Source organism: Metopolophium dirhodum, chromosome 7, assembly GCF_019925205.1.
Source record: "Metopolophium dirhodum isolate CAU chromosome 7, ASM1992520v1, whole genome shotgun sequence".
Lineage (NCBI taxonomy): Eukaryota > Metazoa > Arthropoda > Insecta > Hemiptera > Aphididae > Metopolophium > Metopolophium dirhodum.
In genome coordinates this window covers 35,921,972-35,945,140 of record NC_083566.1, presented here as the reverse complement: position 1 = coordinate 35,945,140, position 23,169 = coordinate 35,921,972, and the positions used below count along the sequence as shown (strand labels likewise).

At 35.4% G+C, this 23,169-nt stretch overlaps 1 protein-coding gene across 6 annotated transcripts in view; it reads left to right on the top strand.

Annotated features, from left to right (window-relative positions):
• The window catches only part of LOC132949565 (transcription factor AP-2-epsilon), a 187,567-nt gene that overhangs the window by 115,383 nt on the left and 49,015 nt on the right, over positions 1–23,169 (top strand). Inside the window, exon 1 of one of the 6 annotated variants that reach the window (XM_061020516.1) lies at positions 2,209–2,746. The exons of 4 other annotated variants lie outside the window; for them this stretch is intronic. In XM_061020516.1, the coding sequence (XP_060876499.1) occupies positions 2,471–2,746 (276 nt within the window). In that variant the 5' untranslated portion in view covers positions 2,209–2,470. Of the gene's footprint in view, positions 1–2,208; positions 2,747–16,436; positions 17,055–23,169 lie in introns of those variants that run through there. One more of the 6 variants, XM_061020521.1, reaches the window with a different exon arrangement.

The following is a 23,169-nucleotide window of genomic DNA, read 5'->3' as shown; positions in this document are numbered from 1 at the left end:
CGTACAATTCAAATCCACCTGCCCACGACTTGAAAAGTTGAAAATATAGATGAATAGCCGACATTGTGCGATGGTTAAGACTGTTTTGTAACTTGCATTTATCGAGTCGATTAGTATTATTATTTTCTACACTCTTGACGGTATAGGTTCGATGGTACAACAATAACGATATTATAACTCTGCTACACTACACTCTGCGGCTTCGTCGTCCGTCCGACGGAATATGTAATTATTAATGTTTGTGTTTAATTTGGCCAGGGTTAACGGTGCACCATCGTATATACAACTCGATATATGACGGGACGCGCGAGTGGGGTTATGAGAAATGGGTGCACGCCAAAACCGTGCGTGGGCAGCGGTGGCAGTAGGTATAGGTACATGATTTGTTATAATAGTACATATATAATAATAACAATATATATATATTTTATAAACACTCAGCCGAAATAATCATTATAATATACTACACGCGTGTACCTGTATAACGCGTGATCGACTATATAACGGTTGAAATTAATCGCTATACATTGATTAGTACTAGCAATAAGAACTGTGTTAGCGAGACTATATTGAACTTCGTGAAATCACACGTTCTTTGGTTACTTATTCTAGAAAGAATTACCCAAGTTCGGTAAAAATGTGTTTTATATTGCTACTTGTGTGCAACATACTAAAATTATTTATTCATCGCGCTTTTGCAGATTTTGAGACTTCAGGCATTCGGCAGGATACCTATGACCTGCGAGTTTTCATAATTAACCACGTTTTTCTAAATTTAATGACTTACATACTTTTTTTTTAGACGGACAAGCGATCCACTATAGTTGGTTGGTTTGTTTTAATTTTGATTATTATAGATAGGTACTTATACACTTATATTGTAACGATAATAAGTAATGAATATAAATTATGTATGTTTTGAGTTTTGATGGCAAACACTAAAACGTTTGTCATCGTTTTTCATCATTATTATCTTATGAGTATATTTGCTTCGTGTTGTTATCAATTGAAAATATGGATTTTTCGTACAATGCGCGTGGTGATAATGGAACTGTACGGTGTTTACACACATTTTTTTCGAATAATGTTGTACACTAGCTTGTGCTTGGTACCTCTTTATCATTATCGAAGCGGTATGTATGAATGCGCTGGAGCGCCATCGCTATCGGATTGTATATTACGTTCGACCATATGTGACATATTGCCTGCAATACAATACATACTACGATTGTATACAGTTGCGATGAGGTTCGCGAAAAAACGTTAACGAAATCGCATTGGTCGTCGACTAAATAAGATGCATAATATAGCAGCCACGCTGCAACGGTGTGAAGATCAAAAGGAACGCAAGCCGTCGACGTTACGAGTTGTATACAATATACATACGTTATCCATGAGTATAATTGCGAAACTCGATGAGGACAAATCGCCGATCTTTTGTATCGAATCGATAAAAGACTTATATTGTTATTATTATATTATAAATGGGACAAGGAAAATAATATACAGAGTGTAACCGACGGCAGTGGCGGCGTCGATGGCGGCCTAGTTTCGGCTTTCCGTGAGGTCATAACATGTACGTACAATATTTATACGTGTGTATACGTCTCCACGAGTTCGTTTTGACGACCACTGAACGGCGGCGAACAGGTGAGCGCGCGCGCGCGCACACACACACACACACACACACACACACATAATATAATATAATTCTCGTATTGTGTGTTCTCATCTCTCCCTCTCTTTCGATCGCCCTGTCTCTGTATCTCTCTCACCGCATGTACTGCGACCACCTCAAACACACTCGATAATGGTCTCGTATGTGTGTATGCGCGCGCTCGTGTGGTTCCGGCGCCCGGGGTGGAGGAAGAGAATGTACTTGTGTGTGTGTGTGTGCGTGTGCGTGTGTGCGCGCGCGCGCTCGCGCTCAAACGTCGCCTACGACACGATACGTACCTACTACGAAAACCTGTTGGATGCTGGTTGACCTGGACCCGGACAAACATCGATTGCACCGTGCCGCCAGCACACGTTATTGTGGCATTATAGTCGTGTACGTGTATAACGTTATGTAGTATGGCATACGGCATATTATGATACCCGACGAAATCGCTTCGATTATCGATTGTTGTGCGCGAATATAACGCACATCGATACATCGTTGCGGTTATACGACGGAGACAGGTAAAACCGCTTCAGGGCCAAACCGTACACATAGCTCCGAGCCTTCCGCCGGTGACCACTCTAGTTTTTTTTCTGTATATTTTTATTATTATTATTATTATTATTTTTTTTTTATCGTTGTCCGTTATCGTATCTACAACCACCACCTGATCTGTGTGACCCGATCACGTGTGTCAGAAACTACCCCCTTTCCCCACCACACGTATTATATCGTACACCTATACTAACAGCTCTACCCTGGGCGACGGACACGTGACATAAGTATGATGTGACATCACATGCCGCTATGAACATCAAAGATATATTGGTCATGGACGGCGACGAAGGTTCGATGGATAACCACGGCAGTGACGTCATCATCATCAACAACAACAACAACAACGACAACTGCAGTGACAACGACAATGCAAAACGGTGTAAGCGGGAAATCGTCGAAGACGGAGGGTCGCTGTCCCCGCTGCAGCTACAGCACCATGACAACGGAGTGTACTTGCGGCACCGGCACAGGAACGACCGACCGGATGAACCGGAAGAAGAGGACCTGAGGCAATCGGACGACGAGGTACGTGTCGCTGCTGCCGCGTTCTCCAATAATCTATTATATAGTGTTGCGTGTGTATTATATACCTATAACTCACGCACAGCCCCTCCAATTTATCTCGATTTTACCCCCTTCCTCTTACACCCTCAACCTCGTAACCCGTAACCCGTCGATGGCATCTGATCGGTGTATATTATTTTTCGAAAACATTTGTTTGCAGTTATCGCCGGTTGAACCACGCTCCTATAAAATCATATATCAGGATCTTGGGGTGGTTTTTAAAATGATATAAATGTTTCTGTTTCATGCAAATTATATAATGTGTGAATTCTTTGACGCTCATTTATCGAAGCCGAATCGCGATCTGCCGTTATTACTGCAGTTGCGAACTACAGTGAAAGGCATGCTTCGTCTGCTGCGCGCACGAGATCTCTGCCTCCGCCGCCATCGCACTTGGGTTCCCGATGAGAAACACATAAATTATCATAGTTTTTGCATTGGTGCTTGTTGTGTAAACAAGTCGGTCGTTTATTCGTTTTTAGAATTTTTTATTTTTAAGAATTTACATTTAACGAATATTTAATTGTATATTATTTAGATCAATTCACACCATCTGGGTGCGAACCGATGCCTGATATAGAAAAATTAAAATTAAAAGTCTACCCCGTATAGGTACCATATAACCTAACCTAACCTAACCTAACATATGCATATTAGATATAGATACCTAATAAATTTAACGCTCGATATAAACGATAATATATTGCCGTCTTCATATTGTGTTAGATTGAAATGACTCGGGAGACTTAAACGGCTGGTGATGATTTTATGCGCATCACTCAAATTGTTCTTATCTGCAGTTTAAACACATTTTCTTGATAGACGACAATTATAATCATCTGTTAGTTTATAAATCCGATAGTGACTGAATGCGTCTTCGTAAACCATCGTATATTAATATGGTTATTATTAACTCGAGGTCTTATTTTTAATTATTATTGATGGACATTGTCCTCCACAGATGATATAATATGTTTCTAAAAATATGTAATTGCTCGTTTGAAATGAATGTGCTGTAGGTACCTATCTGAAAACCACTATTTTTACCATGTCAAAGCATACTGAGTTTGATAGTCTGGTAGTCTTACAAACGCGATGGACGTCTTCGAGGTCAGAGTTTACAACCATTCCGTTATTTCAATATTCAACTATCGAAGCGAATGCAGTGTTTAAAGTTTACCTACGTATAGTACATATACGCATATGGTTAGGTATATGTATTACCGATACTATACTTATATGATTATCAAAAAACATGAAAAAAATAATACTATAAATTAGAAAAATATAATTTATTATTTCTGTGTAGTGTTCTTTTTTTAATTGACAATTTAGGTCCTTAGAGTCCCCGCCCCTGTAGAAAGTCTGTCTCGTTAGGTTGTTGGCGCAAATATTCATCTGACAACGTCGATTTTGCTGTCCAACCATTAAATCTACTTATGTGTGTGTGTGCGCATGTGGGGAAAGTTTCTGTTTTAATTTCAGCGCCATTTATCAATACGACATCGTTCGAGTATCAATGACCGTTCTGCAACCGTAACGGCAATGGAGTACGACTGTCAAGGTCTCGAGGCTTATCGAGTAAAATCCTGAGTGTAACTTTGTAGACAGTCTCTGGTACTTAATGCTTCTTTTTAAATTGTCAAAATAACACGTGGTTTTTGAGAGTATATATTTAGTATTTTTAGATTTGCACTAAATTGAATATCTATTGCTTCTAAAAAACAAAATATTTTTACTATTCATGTTATTATACACAAATCGTATTTAAGAACACTTTTACATATTTTACTATAACATTTATATTGTATGGAATTTAATATACATATAATATAATATAATGTACAGAGTCTACCAAATTGTTGTCATTTTTCTTTTAGAGACCCCGTACCAATATTAAGTTAAATAAAAACCATTTTCGTAGGTTGGATACATATTCTATTCGAATTGTTTGTTGTGTAAAATCTTCGGAGTTCAGGTATACAATCAATTGTATCTAAAGAAAATAAGTACACAAACTCCCCAGACCAAAAAAAAAAAATTTGCCCTTGGACCGACTTCCGTTACATTCAAAACAACAATGAAAAAATGCCTTTTCTTAAATATTATATGTGAAAAAATGTTTTGGTAAATGTGTTCACCGTTTCCAAGAAACCTTCTTTTAACGTGGGTTTAAAATATTACAATTGACCCAAGAAAACCAAAAAATACGAGTGCTTATTGTGACGGTATCGCTATTGGTAGGTTAGGTACCTATACATTCACAACTGTATCGAGTATCGACTTCATGTTATAGCTACTGCGAATCAGGTATTATATTTTATTAACGTTAAAAATCACATAATACCTACGAGTATTTTATAATAATTCAATTTACTTAATATAATATTACATGGTATACTTACTATGAATCAACGACAGTGATATTATGTTCGATATACTTAAATATAGTTAATCGTATGGATTATACAGGTTTAGTGGTACACACATAAACACATTATATTATTGTATATTTATATACTTAAGAAGACGTCACACCGTATATGTTGTCTCCGTCTTACAAATGTACAACACAGAAAAAAATGCTTTTCGCGGGACATTTTTACTCACGCTGTATTTAAAACGAATTACCAAAATTCCACAACGCATAGGGGAGAACTTTATATGTGTCATAGGGTTTTCATTTTTTTATAGCACTAATCAATAGTTTTTAATAATTAAATGAAAAAAACCAAAAAGAACCTTATGTTCTCAAATTTAAAACTTTAAATGCGTTTATGTTATCCAAATAATAAAAACGCTACCTTCCAATGTAATATGCGTTATTTTTTTTTCGTTAAATACGTTTATCATGAATTTTTACTAAAACGTGACATATGTCTATATTTTATCCGTGGTACACAATCAAAATAATTAAAATGTTTCCCTGAATAAAAATCCCGGTTGAAAATCATTCACGGTTCCATAAAGAACGGATGTTTAATAATAATAGGGCGTATTTATATTGCAGTGTGTACATATAGATAGGCACGCGCCACGAGTTTATTATACTATCATGCATCCCAAACGTTTTCACACCAACGCACTTGTCCACATTTACGATTTAATTGAATACAATATTTTTTTTCTAAAAATGTGTATGGTCTTTAGATTGGCGTGTTTTATTTTTCTCTCCACATCGAATCAATTGCACTCACGTTTGTTCCCACATCATCCATTGCCGGCGGTGACCCTTTTACCGCGAAATCGACCCGAGTGACCTTTTTTGTGCGACCGTGGTCTGAAAAACTTCCAGCGTGACATTTCTAGTCATCTCTCTTAGACCGACGAAACGTTCCATTATGTGGCGACGCTCAGATGCGTATATATAATTAACGTATGCCACCACTATATGTATATGCGCGTATACAGGAAGACGAGAATATAAGTAATGTTGCGCTAAGTACGTCAAGTACCATAATATACTATATTACACACACACAATATATAGGCAATGGGACAACTGCACGTATACATACGCATTCCAAGTGAACTGTGGGAGTGAATATCTGGAATTTAGAAAGCGCTGATGCGCGGCGCGCGCGCGCTAGCTGCAGCAATTGGCGGAAAATCTAAAACGCAACACGTCGATTTATGTATAAGCGTAAAAAACAATTTAAGTAAAATGAGTGGTGCACGCGACTTTGTCTTTACGCGCCGTCCGGAAATAAAACGTCAGCCGACGATGATTTCGGCTTATCGCCCGATGCTGCGTATAACGGTAACCTGGTGTCTGGTAGAACGAAATTCTGAGAACACTGACCGTGCGCCGTGGAATTCGAAATCGCACAATTTTCGCCGACATTTGTTGTTGTTTTTTTTTCATCCATCCGTCCGTCTTATTTTCGGCTCTCTTTGAAAACTGCATAGCCTGTAAAAGTGGCTTCATTTTTTTCGGGTCTCGTATATTTTTCGATTAGAGGAAAACGGCAGAGCGGAATCTTTGGCGTCGGTCTCAGAGGACGAGGCCGACGAGGAAATCTGAAAGCACACGATAGAATCCGAAGAATGCGAAAAACGACCACATTAACCAATTGTTACCGTGGTAGTACAGTAATGGCTCCTTGTTTCGCTGCCTGCTGCTCGTTCTTATACATTACAATATATACCTATACTGGTTCTATATACATTGGTTCAACATTATCAGCGTGAACTTCTGTGCGTAGAATTATTAAACGAGTATGGCCGTATAGGTACCACCTATATTGACTATTACGTTGTCATAAGTACTAATCTTATATATAGTGTTGCGAAATCGTCCCGCAGGTTTACAAAATCCATTTAAAAACAAGAACAATTTGGTGGCCGATTAGTTTCATGATTGGCGCGTAATAGGATACGTCATACCTATAATTATAGTAAATAATAATAAGTAATAACTATCAATAAAATGATTCAAATATTTTTATACGTATTTTACCCACTTGTAGACGATTTTTTATAAAGTTACTTAAATCTGACAGGTTTACAACGAAAAACAATAATGTCTTGGCCTCTTACGTCACATTAAAATGCATTTATTAATAATTAATATATATAGGTATACCTATTTTCAAACAGTGAAGTATTGTATATTCTAATATTTAATTTGGTTCAGTAGGTATATAATGCTATCTTTAACGTATCCACGCCTGATTTAATTATATAAATTATGTGTTGTGTTTTACGGTTGTAAATTGTACAACAAATGTTCAAAAGTAATTACTGACGATCCGTTATGGATAATATGATGTATAATATGTACTTATATAAATAATGGATTGAAATCTTGGGTTTGATATTGAACGCATTTTTAAAATAAAATTATTACACGTACCTATTTAGTTAACAACAGACGTATAGTATATTATGCGATTGAAAGAGCCTCGGAGGAGTATAATAATTGTTTTAACATTTTCGTTATAATGCACAACCGCACAAGATGGTAACCATATAAAGTTCACGCGAGCATCCATAATATTATACCTATGTATTCATTGTATTTATAATTCCAAAAGGCGTTATATCGGTTCTTTACGCGTATTGTTCAAATACCACTCTCCCGGTATTTTCGTATTGTATTGCAGCCTTTGTATGTGTAAGCGAAGGTACTACTGTATTTTTAATAATTTATTCAATATTCTCTATCTCCGCAGTCAGCAGCGTTCGTTTGTATAAAAGAAACACTACCGACTCGCGTGAATATACATTTTTAACAATTTATTTATATTCTTATCCGTAACCACGATCCAAATTTGTTCAACTCGCGGCAGTATACGCATAATATAATATATATTATGCATTTATGCACATAATATAATAATATAAATTATAATACATCGCGAAAACCCGCCTGGTGATTATAATAAAGCAGTACCTATGCATAGAGATTCCAATCATATTTTATTTGGCAAAACGATCCCTTACTGTGATCCTGCAGCAGACTTTCTTAAATATTATTTTCCGCTCGTGTAGTAGACCGTTTGTTTTACATCGTCAATATTATAATATTGTTAATCGATTCCAAATCCGACGTAATATTAAAATGTAGTTTAGTATTTAAAAAAAAAAAAATTATAATAATAATATAAACATACACGAGCCGCCACTCGTTAAGATTGCCTCCGACGTCCGCAATTATTATTCAGATTCATTAAATACCGGTTTGCTTGAGGAATGTGAACCAGATTTTTGCTTAAATATTAAAATGTAATCCACATTTAACGCGCGAGTCAGTGTCTTATAATAAACGTTCCTTTTTTTCGTCGATTTCTCTCAAAATGGACTACCGGCAAGCGCGTATTTTTTTCTTTTCATTTTTCTTACCATATATTCTCTTTCTCTCTCTCTCTCTCTTGCCGCTGAATCCTGACTCCGGTGACCCCGTTCGAAGATACCAACTGTATACATCTGTATATGTATGTACCTATATATATATATATGCATGTATGTATGTGTGTATAAATACATGTATATATACGCGTACGCTTCGGGGGCCTGGCCTCTGGGTTCGCCTTAGGACAACATTCCAGACCACTCCGTACGCACACACATTACGCACACGTACGCACGCACACACACACACACATACACAAACGTACACTCACATGCGCGAGTTTTACTATTTACAACACACACATATATATATATACACATATATGTGTATATTATAATATGTGTGCAGGAGCGCGTGTGCGCGTGTGTATATGTGTGTGTATAAGTGTGTAAATCTATGTGCGCGAGTGTACTTACGTACGCGTATTACATATATATACGCAAACCGTATACACATGTATATGTAATAGGTATATATATAAGTTTTATAACCGGCTCGAAAAATAACCCGCCCACCGTACCCGCGTCCAGCCGACAAAGCCACAGCATCACGTCATCTGTATATAGGCGCGAGACGACGATTTTCGGGCTAGCCGGAGATCGATAATCGTCGGTGATCAACAAATGTGTTGACCTTTCCCCAGCGGTCAGAATCGGCGAACCGATTGCGTTCGGAATCGCTTCCAAAAAAACAACGAAAAAAAACGTGCCCTCTACTACACGCCCGCGTGAATTTAATCTTCTTTCGCACCGCGCGACGCTCTATATTATGTTTGATTATAATATAATCTCGCTTACATGATACGTATACGCGCACCGTTGATAAAAGTACTAAGAATTCACTAGTACCTATATTTTTTTTACATATTCAGATTAATGCGTATAATTTTGTTACGTGGTGCAATGTTATAATATTATGCTACGATGTAAAAATAGGCGCGAGTCACGCACTCTCAATGCCACCCCGGAAATCGCTTAAATATAGTGTTTTTAATTAAAATACAAATTTCGATTAGACTGCATTAGGCCACAGACCTGTTTATGGTTTTCGGGTTTTCTGTTATACCTGGGTACTTCAATACTGTAGGCTTTAATGAATACTACATTATATTATTTATTCATCGTGGTTATAGTTCGGTGTTAATAATGTGCGCGCGTAAGTCGGACAGGTAGTATAAATGGTAATATAACAATAAAGTTTAAGATTACATTTTTTAATTAAATTCAATCAGATAACAATAGTGAATCGGAACGAACCGACTTTCCATTAAAATATATTCATCGCGTCAAAAGGAATCGTCAATATATATACTATACGCGATTAATTTTCTTATATAAGTCTTTTGGTCCAAAAAGAAAAATTAATTAATTAATTCCCGGTAGACAAAAAAATACCGTTTCCAATAAAACTATTATAACGAAACCTTTTGGACTTTACACGATAAAAATATTTTGTCTTTGAAAACGCGACTCGTGAGTACCTATAATTATAATAATATATAGATAGGTACCTACATGATATGATAATATGACATGGCTTGAGCTAAATCGTAAAAAATCATCATCGAGATTCGTGGTGGGCAATAACGACGTTATCATTGCACAAGCGTGCTCGAGGAGGAGAAGTGGTTTTCCGATTACGGAATTCCCCCCCCCCCCCACACACGCACACACCGATCCAGCTCAATCGATCGCGGTAGTCGTAATACGTCTGCGTCGAAACAATACAACGATCGCCGGGAATTTTCTGTAGATGTCCGTTATTATTGATAATGTAATATTAATATTCTATTGATTGTACATACATAGATAATATTTAAACATTCTGTTGGTAGATTGAGCGTAGATGTCATAACTACACTCAACACTCGGTGTTGGGCAAGTTACTTTTAAATTGTAACCTATTTAAGTCACTCGTTAAACAATGAAAATTGTAGTGCAGTTTAGTCTTTAACAAGTACCTAAACATAAAGTATTGTGTGACAAACAAAGTTAGGCATTCTTTTAATATCTATAAATAAAACCTTTGATCTAGAATATTATAAAATTTAAACAGTTTCCAAGATATCGTGCATTTAATAATGTTGTTGGGTTTTTGAAAATATATTTCATAAAGTTTAATACTACGATAAAATTGTATCATTTTTCAAGTACTTTATATTAATTGTATGAAATATATAGAAATATTTAAAAATGTATAATCAAGGTACAAAATATCACATAAGTACAACTATTGTAGGTAGGTATAGAAAATAATATTCAGCGACGTTAGAGTAACTTACGCGTTACTTAAACTGCATCCCTCAGCATTCTGGTCTTTTGTCGCCATCGATCTATAATATATTATTAGGTACCTAGATATATATTATCATATCGATCGATAATAATATTTTCACACAGCCGCCCTCACAATACACGCGCGCGCGGACACACACACACACGCACGCGAACGTATTATTGTTATTCATTATTATTGTTATTATTATTATTATTATGATTATCATACATAATACGTTTCCTATACGACCATTGTTTCAATTGATTTTCGTCGCACAGGAGCCCGCGCGATCTCCGCAGCGCGTCTCGGGCCATTGTATTACCGCTCGCGTAGTCGTCGTCGTCGTCGTCGTCGTCGTCGTCATTATTCGTCGAGCCGCCACTGCCGCCGCCACCACTGCCGCCGTTGAATAGACGTCTATCCCGACCGTGGCGACGGTGGCGGTGTTTGTTTTGTTATGTTTTTTTTTATATACATTTTTTTTTTTATCTCGAGCGCTCGTCGGCCGTCCAAATCGAATTTTTACCACCTCCGGCACGCGCAGTCAGCTTTTTTCCGTACGTTTTCCCCGCGTTATTACCAACGTGTAGAGAGTCATTGTTTTTGAACCGCGGGATAGCTGCTACCGTTTCTTTAATCCGCTAATTAACATCGGGCGCCATTTGATACGCACGCGGTGGCGGCGGTGGCGACGACGACGACGACGACAGCGATGCGAGCCCGCGAGAGAGTATAATGATCCGACGACGAAAAACGCCAAATAATAATAATAACAACAATATAATGTATATAATGACAATAGACCAAAGGCGTTGACCAACGATGGCGGCGGCGCACCGTTTTTACAATAGAAAAAATAATAATAAAGAAAAAAACCGCTGCAGCTATCATGCTCAACACAACACAGGCTGTCGGCGTATAGTGAATATTATAAGTTATAACGTACGTCCATATATTATTATTATTATATTATTATGATTCTTATCGAAAATTCTTCACGTTTAACCCCAGAACGTCGGCCAACGCGACGGTTGCAGTGTAGGTATATACATATATAGGTATCTACACCGATGCGTTTTTCTTTCGTTCGCAGGCACATAAATATTATTTTCTTGTTCTCGGACGGCGGAAAAAGCACGACGAAAAATATAATAAAGGTCGCGTTCTCTCTCATATTATGTATTATCTCTGAAATCGGCACATCGCAGTGGATTCGTTCGACGACAAAAAAAAATAAATAAAAATACACCCGAGTAACCGTATAGCAATTATTGCTTGCCTAGAAATGTGACGATAGAATGGCGATAATAACCACACTCGTTCTCCGGGTGAGTTATAAAAAATGCAAAACTTTTGATTTCGGGGACGGTTTGAGAAAAAATTGTAGAGTTGACAATAGTTGTAGTTGTGACGATATACACTATATATACAACAACTAGATAGCTATCTTTATATTACAGTTGAGACCAATGTTGAAATTGGCTGCCATTTATAAAGCAGGCAATGTTTACATTTATTTTACATTTATACTTATATACATATATACTGTGATATTATTATGTTGTAAATATTGCCTGCTTTGTAAATGGCGGCCGACTTCGATGATAAGAAAGAGACGGCTATCTAGTTGTTGTATATATCTGTGGTTGTGACTCATGTTGCTCAAAACCTCCAAATGGCGGCATGGTAGAGTGTAAGCTTGGGATCAATCAATGCTATGCTTCATATACAATATAAAAATTTACATTAATCACATTTTCTAAAACTTTTCATTTTTAATATATTATTTAGTATTTACGTAGTATAATATTATAATATAATCATATATTAGGTAATAATATAAGCAATGTCAAATCGACCGATAAATTACAAAATATTCACTTAATAGGTAGAACAATATCGCTTTCAATTAGTTCAATACTATACACGCGTTATAATGTTACCTGTAATCTACATTATAATATTATGTGTCCCGCGTCACGTGAAATCCAATCGAATGCGCGTATAAAGTAATTATTAAAATAAAAATCATTACAATTATTACCATAATAAAATAATAATATAATACCTATATAAACATAATAAATGATTAACATTGAGCAATAATACGTGCGGTTAAGCGGCTCAACGGTTTGAATATTTACCAATAGTGAATTCATGAATATGTTAACCTTTTCTAGCGGGGCAACTATTATATTATATATAGCAATACTAATATAAATTGTATCACGTTACCGCCCGCGCGCACCACCGCACTGCGTGGTTTTCCTATATACAAGAACATTCTATATAATAATAATATATAACCTAGGATAATTATGAATACGTGAAAATATATACTTTGATTTTAATTTCGAAAAAGCTGTTTTGATCCAAAATTTGATCGTTTACACTTTACATAATCACATTTTGTATTGAATTCCTCGAAATCAAATTAACAAGTATAATGTTATAATTTAATTCATGTACATATATAATATATATAATATATATATATATATAGTTCACATTTAATACGACTTTGTGGTTTGTAATAAACACTAAACAACCTTATTTTAATATAGAACATTCAGTATATTATATACACCAGTTAAAATGGATTAAATGATTAGATAATGTAAATTCAAATTTAAAATGTGCTTCGGTTAATATACATGCAACGATGTATCAAAAATTATGAATTCGTAATTTATGTACATGCACCTCACCAAATTATCATGTTTTACAGGAGTCCTGAGTAATTAAAATAAATACCTAGTAGATCCGCTATATCATACCATTTATTTAATTAGATATACTGTTAATTTTTAATTTTTACTGCCATTTTTGTAGTATTTAATCGAAATTCTTGTTTATTACATTTACGAATGTGTCAAAATGTGTGCTATAAAAAATACAGCACATATTATAAAGAGTACTATTTTCTTATAACATATATAGTTGGTGTGGAAGTACATAGACACATAGTAAATATATACACCTAACCTAACCTATATTGAACTTTTTTTAAAACCATAATAAGATAAATTTGATAAAAAAAAAAAATTACTTTAATATTAGTTGGGGGTTGAGGTAATCTGGCTCAACTCGAAAATTTCCTATGAAAAAAACTGCATTCTTATTTTTCTTTTTGAAAACGGTAAATGAATTTGGTTTAATATTATATTAGGTAGATATGCGAACTACCGTTACACCTTTTAACACCACCCAAATGTCTGTTTTAATTTACAATTTAGCGCTAATTCGTGAAACTGAAATAACCACTTAAGGCATATATGGCACTCGTCAAATTCGTTAAAGAAATAAAACGTTGCTGGTAAATGGTACCTATATTTTTTATATACTGTTAGGTGTATATTATAGGATGTATAGGCAATAAATTAATATTGTACGTAAAAACGGGTCTACCTAAATTTAGCACAACACTATACACATTTTATTGTTTGTAAATCGTTTTTCCAAAATAATAGGTACATTTTAAATTTGTGTGCATGGAATACCAGTACAGTGAGATTGTGTAAGATTTTTATTCAATCTAGTTACTTTGTATTTGTTGAATTTTATTTTATTTACAGCGACTTTTCATTAAATTGTTGATGTTTATTATTTTTAATTTATAGTAATTTTTTGTTTAATTTGTTTACAAATTGAGACATATATTATGTAATTAAAACTATTTGGAAGTTAAACATCTTGTAGCATTCTTGCATAATATTAAAAACTACGAATTTGCAATAAATTACGTTTAGTGTAAATGTGTAATAGTGCATGTAATATTAATGTGTGTCACAAAACATGTCTTACCCATATTTGAATATTAATTTATTGGAAAATGCTAAAATATAAATGGGTACCTAACTATTAGACTCTTTATGCAAATAATAATATTATAAGAAATCAATAGTCGTTGAAAATAAATACTTTTTTCGATATATTCTACTTAAAAAGTATAAGACTACTGTGAGGCAATAATATAAAAAAAGACCGACTTTTAACGAGATGCTGACGGCGGTATAATGTTAACCAATGTTACAACGTTTTTGGACCGACATTAAAAACCAGTTTTATATTGTTATTTTCTGTTAAAAGGCGTCACATTACAATTCAATCAATTGTGAAAACGCAAAGAATAACATGAATTCGTAAAGATTATTATACTTTGTACGAATAAAAAAATCACGTCGAAATCGATAGGTACACGGAATGTCAAATATCTTAAATTTCTATAATAACTGGTACTTACTTAAAAAATAATCTGACTTCAAAAGCCATTGAAACGTAGGTACGCGTTCAGTATCATACAAATACGGTTTTTTTTTCTATCAATAAAATCGAGTTACCAGATGACCGATGTTATTATATGATATTATAATCGTTAAAATTTAAATATTATGTTATCAAATTTATAAATAATTCGAACGACCGAACCATTCAAGTATCCATGTATTCGATATCCTATTCCTGTATTATATTTTATATAATATATAGCATTAGATAGTATAATATATTAATATATAATATTTGATTCAGTGTCAGTATTAAATGTCAATGACTTAATTTTTAACATTATACTTACGTTACTATCGTAATATTTCTATATAACATAATATTATTATATTATAGTACCTAGTTTATAATTTTTCAATTTTAGTTTAAGTGCTTTTATTTTAAAAAAATAGTATATAGCACGGCAATTAAATAAATTATAGTAATAATAATAAATCATATAAAATATTGATCATTATTATCAAAAATGTTTAATTTGCATCATATTGTAACGTTTTATATAAGATTGTTCATAACCGAAATATATTATGTTCATATATTTTATACTGTGTGTAATTGTGCGGAGTCGATCTTTTATAGTGACTGCGTTCTTCGATTTTTATAAGTTTATCAAAGCACATTTCGATTGTATCTATTAGTATTTACTATATGATTTTATATGATTTTAGTTATGATCCCTACACATTATCTAAGATTTTCCAAGAACAAAATTTTGTTTAGACACCGGCAGATTTAGGTGATTTGTTTATTTATTAAACTATTTTATTAATATTATACTGTTGATTTTTTATGTAGGTACATTTCACTTAATTTTTTATTTAAGAACAATATTTCTGTAATTTCTTAAATTTAAAAATAAATGTAGTTGAACAGTTTTAGTGCATTTTTAGCCGCGTTTATAAAGATACGTTTTTGACTTATTTTTAGTGTGATTCAATATTTTAGCCCTTTAGTATTAATAATATTAAAATATATTTTTCATTTTTTTGTCGCGTTATTTATAATGAATCAAAATAGTAATAATAAAGTCATATACGGCGCGCGTGCGCGGCCGATTTTTTTGCCGGGCCCGGAAGGTGGGACCCCGGATACGCGCTAGGTGGACCCGAGGCCCCACCAACGCGACCGAGGCCTGCCCAGCAACAACGGTTGTTCCGCGCGCATCGTCGACGCCGCCGCCGCCGCCGCCGCCGCGCTCCCGTTTAGGTAGCTATCACGCACGCACTGCATTATCCACCGGCAGTCGTCACGCGGCCCGCCGGATAAGAGCACTCTCGCGTCAGACACTAAAAAATATAACACTATCGTAAATGCCCCGCCACCGCCGTAGTTGTCGTTTTTGCGCGTAATATCATAACAATATAATATTATTATTAACGCGTATACTGTTGTTGTGTGTCATCATGGGCAATCTATAATTAATATTATTATTTTCATTCGCGTTTCGTTCGAGGGTTGTCGTTTGTTCGCGATCTCGATTCGTCCGTCGATTGTTTTCGACAGGCACATCGTCGTAGATCTATCATCCCTATCGTTGTGATACATAACCGTCGGCCCGGTTTGTTCGCGAAATCGTTTTGCTCGCACTATATAAAATCGTATTATAGGTATTAAGTGTCCGAATAATAGTCGTCTCGCCGTCGTCCGGTGTGCGATACGGTGTGAAAAAGTGCGCGAATCGACCAATGTGGTGAGCGCCGTGGCGTTTGCGCGAGCGCTACGTTTTTCCGACGTGATACGTTGTAATCCCCTCGTGGGTTTCCTTCCGTTTTCGCATAAAGTGCGTAAAAAGTGTCGCACGCAGCAACGAAGCTGGCGGTGTGCCAGTATGACATGAACAATTTTATGGAGGTAGGACTGACGAGAATTGTACTTATATATCTACTATTTCATAATATTATTTTTCCGAGTCTATATTATATGCCTACATACAGTGCGCGTAAATTTATTTTTTAAGCGAATTTTTTTTTTAATGTAGCCATGTAGGTATTTGGTCAGTATTGCTCCCATAAGCCTCGATAATTCCATTGGTCTCCCCGATGAGTGATACCGTTGTGTATAGTATTTATTGTCCTGTTAAAACACCGCGAGAATATAGATCATCCAAGATCGCAATCGCACCTAGATTCCTACACAATAATTTCGTCAATGTTTTTCACTGTTGAATATCGTTGAAATAAATTGTTTTCATATACCATTACCTAACCTCAACACATTTCCATAAACGCTTGTTATATATAGTTACATAATACATATTATATATATATTAATTAAGTTAAGGTTTCGACATCTAAGGTCATTAGCCTGGGTTATTTAGTAGGTTTTATTACTGTGGGGGAGGGTATGTGTGGCAAGGATTTGCCACTAAAAAACCGGGTGGTCACCCATCCGAGAATTAGTGTCATCGGCCGATTCTGGCACTCAGAGCACGTAAGTGACTGAAGCCAAACACCGTGCCACAGCAAGTCACATATATGTGGCTATATTATAATATAGTATCGTGGCAAGCCAAAATAAATAAATAAATAATGCTTAACTAATATTGCATATAGGTAGGACGTACAACGTAGATACATTGATTTTTCGAACTCTCCATCCTTCGTGCTAATTTAATTTTACTTCAAGAAAAAACAATATATTTACCCCAATGTCGTCCACGCTTATTATAATATTATGTTATACGATTGGGTCTGAAGATAACATTCAAACGCGTGTCTTATGCACCTATAGGTATATAGAATGTGCACCTATTTAATATGCATTTCTCCCGCGAACGTGTGTGTATTTGTACAAATGATAAATTATATACGACATAATATATTATCATTGTGCGATGTGTATTTAGCCGTACGAAAGACGCGAATGATATTCATATATTATAATATTCATTCGGTCGAAGATTTCCGTGTGTTCATATAGTACATAATGGTTTTATAGATGTACTACGCACGCTCGATCAACATAACAGTTTCACGTAAACCACCGTATACCGACGCGGGTAACCTACCTACATGACAAAATCGCACGATTCATCCGATAAACCCGGGTATAGGTACAGCAAGCGTATATATACGGCGCGCGCGTTCAAGTCATCCGTCAAGTACCGTACACGCCTGTATATAGATAGTATAATTTACGTTATTACAATACGTACTTACCTATATACCTATACCTACCTCATGCATACCGTCGTGTCGGCCGCAACGTCCTTATTTATTGGAGACTGTCCAAATAGATTATTATACTATTATTATTATTACTATCTACTGTTATTGTAAACATTGTGCCCGACTCCTCGCATCACGTCAACATTGTAATAATATCGTATCGAATATAGTATTTACAATATACGGATGAGTGATATCAAACACTTTGAATTTTGAAGTATAAACTTTATACTCGTAAGATATCGAATTCGATTAACGATTATAACACTGGCGGTCACTAATAATACGCACTGGCAAGTGTACCTATAGTGCAGTATTATAGCAAATATGAAATAATAATATATAATTATACTCGCGGAATTTATTTATTCGTATGGTCAAATAAAATGTAAATCCTATATATTATAAAATAAGTCGTCTTCTCCCGGGTGCGCCTATACATAATAATATTACAATCGAATAGTTTGTTTCTCGTCCATCGTCGTACGCCAAATTGTGTATTTTAATATAATATAGGTAAACGCCGCGGTATTAAATCGACCGGATGATGCAAAATGCGCGGGCGCATTATAATATTATATATATTTAGGTAGGTACACATAGAAAACTGATTGATCGATCTGTTTATTATTATCGCTGATGTCATTGTTTACTCGTCGATCGGACGATAAAAATGCAAATCCCACGGCTCGCGTGCTCTTACATTCACACACACACACACACACATACGCTCTGATGTAGATCAATAATATGCATCGCTTTGACAGTGACTAAATGCCATTCGGTGGCCGGGCTATTGCGGTACTGAGGCAAATTATAATTTATTTTCATATTATACAAATGCCTTATAAGACCAACGCGTAAACTATATTATAATATGCCTATATTCATACAGTCTTATCCTTATATTATAATATACGCAGAGTAAATCAATACCTACCTAATATCTACTGTGTTTCTACCATTTTTCATATTGTCTTTGATTTCTGGATCGGTTTTGTTAGGTGTTTGGTATGTATGTTATTATATATTATTTTATGTTCGATATCGATTACCCGCACCGAATGGTTATGTACCGACAAATGCATTTGGACCGATGGGAAGTTGTTAAAATAGGCCTCCCCCTTCTCTCCCCACGCTGATTTCTTGCGGCGAGCCCGGAGATATTTTATGCTAAACCTTAACTCGAAATTCGGTCACGATTCCAATGCGAGTCGAAACAGTAATAATAATAAGTAATGATAATAACAGTAACAGTAACGACACCGATCGTAAATTTCTCGCCTACATTATTATACGGGCGCCCGCCGTAAATATACGTTAAAAAAAAAAAGCTTGGACGGACGAATGAAATAAAAGATTTATCGCTTCAGTCTATAAAGAGAAAAAAAATTTAGCCGGTAACACACGCCTTAATTATCCGGTACCTGCCGCAAGACGGAAACGACACGAAATCAGTGACGGCCGACAACGACGACGATGGCGATGATGATAATATTATATTATTATTATTATTATTAATTCTCCGAGGATCGTATATTATATTATGTGCATGTGCGTGTGTATAATCGACTCCTATTAGAGACGTGTATCGCGCGAGCGGACCCGTGGATTCTCGGTGCACGAGCTACCGATAATTCGTTCGTCGTGTGTACTTACTGGTCCACTGCGTAATGGTATAGGTTATTATAATTTATACATAAACGCATACAGCATACGTACTTAAATCGTATAATGACGTTATTATAATAGGTTACATATTATAATAATTAGTTGAAACAACGCGACACCTGCGTACCGTCGGTATTATATTATAGGTAGTATAATACTATATTTAGGTAAACACATTATGTCTTACCCCCGTGTACTCGAGCAGCGAGTACCATCATAATCCAGTGGAAGGTATAATGGTTAGGTTCGACACTTAAATGTCACTCCTATATATTAAATTGTATTTTACCAATCCAAGTATAATTTTTTTTTAGCCCAAAACGGACGACTAATATTTTATATGATATACAATATATACGTCATCATATTGTCGATATTACCAACTTTATTATAATATCCTTTAGCAAATCTTATAGTAATGAGTGCAGAGGGGACGAATTAAAAGTTGGCTGCGTAGTGTATATTATAATAATGTATACTTGCAATCCCATTACCAAATCATTCACTCTACAACGTTCGCATTGATTATAATTTATAATGCCTTACAAATTTGAAAAAGCTCTCAACATTTTCAATCGTTATGAAATATTTTATTATTAGTTAAAACGAATTCTTTGACCATATAATATATGAATGTATGACGATATAGTTCTATAATTTATTATCGTAATATCGATACTATCGACATGAGTAGATGAGTAGATGACCAGATGTGTGCAGCAATGATTTAGTTGCTTTCGATGTTTTATATACTAACCACGCTCCGAGCCCCGCAATAAAAGAATGTCCTCCCCGCGAGTCGTCCGGGCAGCCGGGAAATACTCTCGACTACCGTAGGTGCATGCATTATTGTCACGGAATTTATTTTGAAATGTATTGAATAATATGCGTATGTCGCGGAGTACCTATACCAATAGACCCGAACGAACCATAGTCTCTCGCAGCCATCATCGTATGCAAAATGACGCGCGTAGTATTGATAATACTTATACGATCGCGCGGGAAACTCGTCATGAATATTATATATTATGTGATTTATACTATATTATAACGACGGACGCATCGTTCCGGTCGAAATGTAACGATATTATTATAGTAAACGAACAATTTTTCAAAAAGTGTTCAAAATATAACTGAATATACGCTTGTACGTTGCGCGAGTATTTATAGCGTGTCTGTTGTGATGAAAGTCGAAAAGTTTTCTATTGTTATTATTATTATTATTATATCCTTCCGTAAAAGTGGCAGCTGAGAACCGGTTATCGGTGGCGGCAACGGTAAAACTATAATAAAATGCACTGTCGCTCGCTGCGAGATTATAATAAATACAGTGTTTCGCTGTGTATATTTGTCCCCGTCAATAACTTTTCTTTCGACTATTATTTTTGAAATATGATTTCGGTTTATTATAACTTATAGATGGCAATAATTCACGGAGTAAGGGAACTATATATTTATCCGAGATCAAAACAAAAAAATTAAATTATCTACGTGTACACCTTAAATTTATGTGAATACATTTTTAAAGTTCAGTGATACTAAAATATCTAGTATACTCAAATATACAGTTTGGTAAGTTGTAAAATGTGCGCAAGACGTGGGTAGACGAGATTTGGTCTAGCTGGTCTATATAGAGTGACAGACATGGCAGCCGAACGCCCCGAAGTATACCCGCGGTTTTGTACGACACGATGATACATTTACTTTTCATCTCGTTTTGGCGTTTATGTCTTTCACTGAGTCAGGTATGTTATTACGGGCGTTTGTTGCTGTTATCGTTTATATACCGATATATTATGATAATATAGCTATACCATGTCAGTCCTTTTTTTCTCCTCGTCGTGTACAAAATATGCCTTCAACGGAAATCCGTCAGTTGCGATTACCTCGCCATGTGTTTAGAGAGACTTAAGCAGTAGTACCTATCCGTCCGCGGTGTAATCGCGTCTTAACGCGTGCCCCTAGCACTAGGTCACGACGACGACCCGCGCGCCAAGACACAGCAGTAGTCCCAACAGTGCTTATAGCTGGTACCTATATTATGCTGTATAATATATTTATTGTACACGTCTCGAGCGCCGCGATCGAGAATAAAAACGTCACGAAGCTAGGACAGACGGGCTTGGACGGAGTATTTTTATCCTTAAAAAGATATCGTAAATCGGCGCACGCCTACCGCGATGGTATAATATATAATATTATATATATAATACGATCTGCGTTGACCTGACGGATTAATAACGCCTCGCGTGTACGTTAATATCAATATAATTTATATTATAATATTATGTGTGTGCGCGTCGTCGTGGTAATAGGCACGGCACGCGCACTGTACACTCGTAAAACCCTCTCGCGCCAGTCCCCTTACAAATATATATTATACTATATAAAACAATTTTAATGTCCTATTACATTATATGTATACGTGCACGATGTAGTATATCATATAGGTAGGTAAATACCTACGTACATTATTATTGTATATACGTTCGCTACTATAGGACTCAACTCGCGTTATGGCTTACACACGCGCACAGCGAATCCGGATTAATACGAGATATTACTCAAGTCACATAAGTAATATATACACATTTTACGTTTCTAAACGCCACTGTACCCTGATGTCGTTGACTAAACTCACTTTTTTTTTTAAAAAAATCGTTTGTCTTTCAATTTACAAAAACGATATCATAAATACGCTATGTATTAATATAAGTATATTTTGCCATCCCCATGTCCAAAATACATGTGCTCCATATTACGTAGGCGTGTTATATATATTATGTATCTATAATATTGTTCTATATGCACGAGCTCATGACGTAAGCTGATTAAGCATTTAGGAACGGCCTACATATATGCATTTATATATTATATGCAACTCTAGAGCTTATAATAAAATATGTGTCGATCGGAATGTCAAAATAAAGTTTTATTTTATTACATAGGTGCCTAATATAATATCATGTGTACAGTGTACACTGCTGCACGGATAAGTCCTACATACTTGCTAAGTAGAATGGTATCGAATAATATGACGTCTTATCGCACCGTTTGATCGTTTTCGACAGCGATATTATCTACCCACCCGCCCACCTGTTAGGTATATATATATTATATAAATGTAT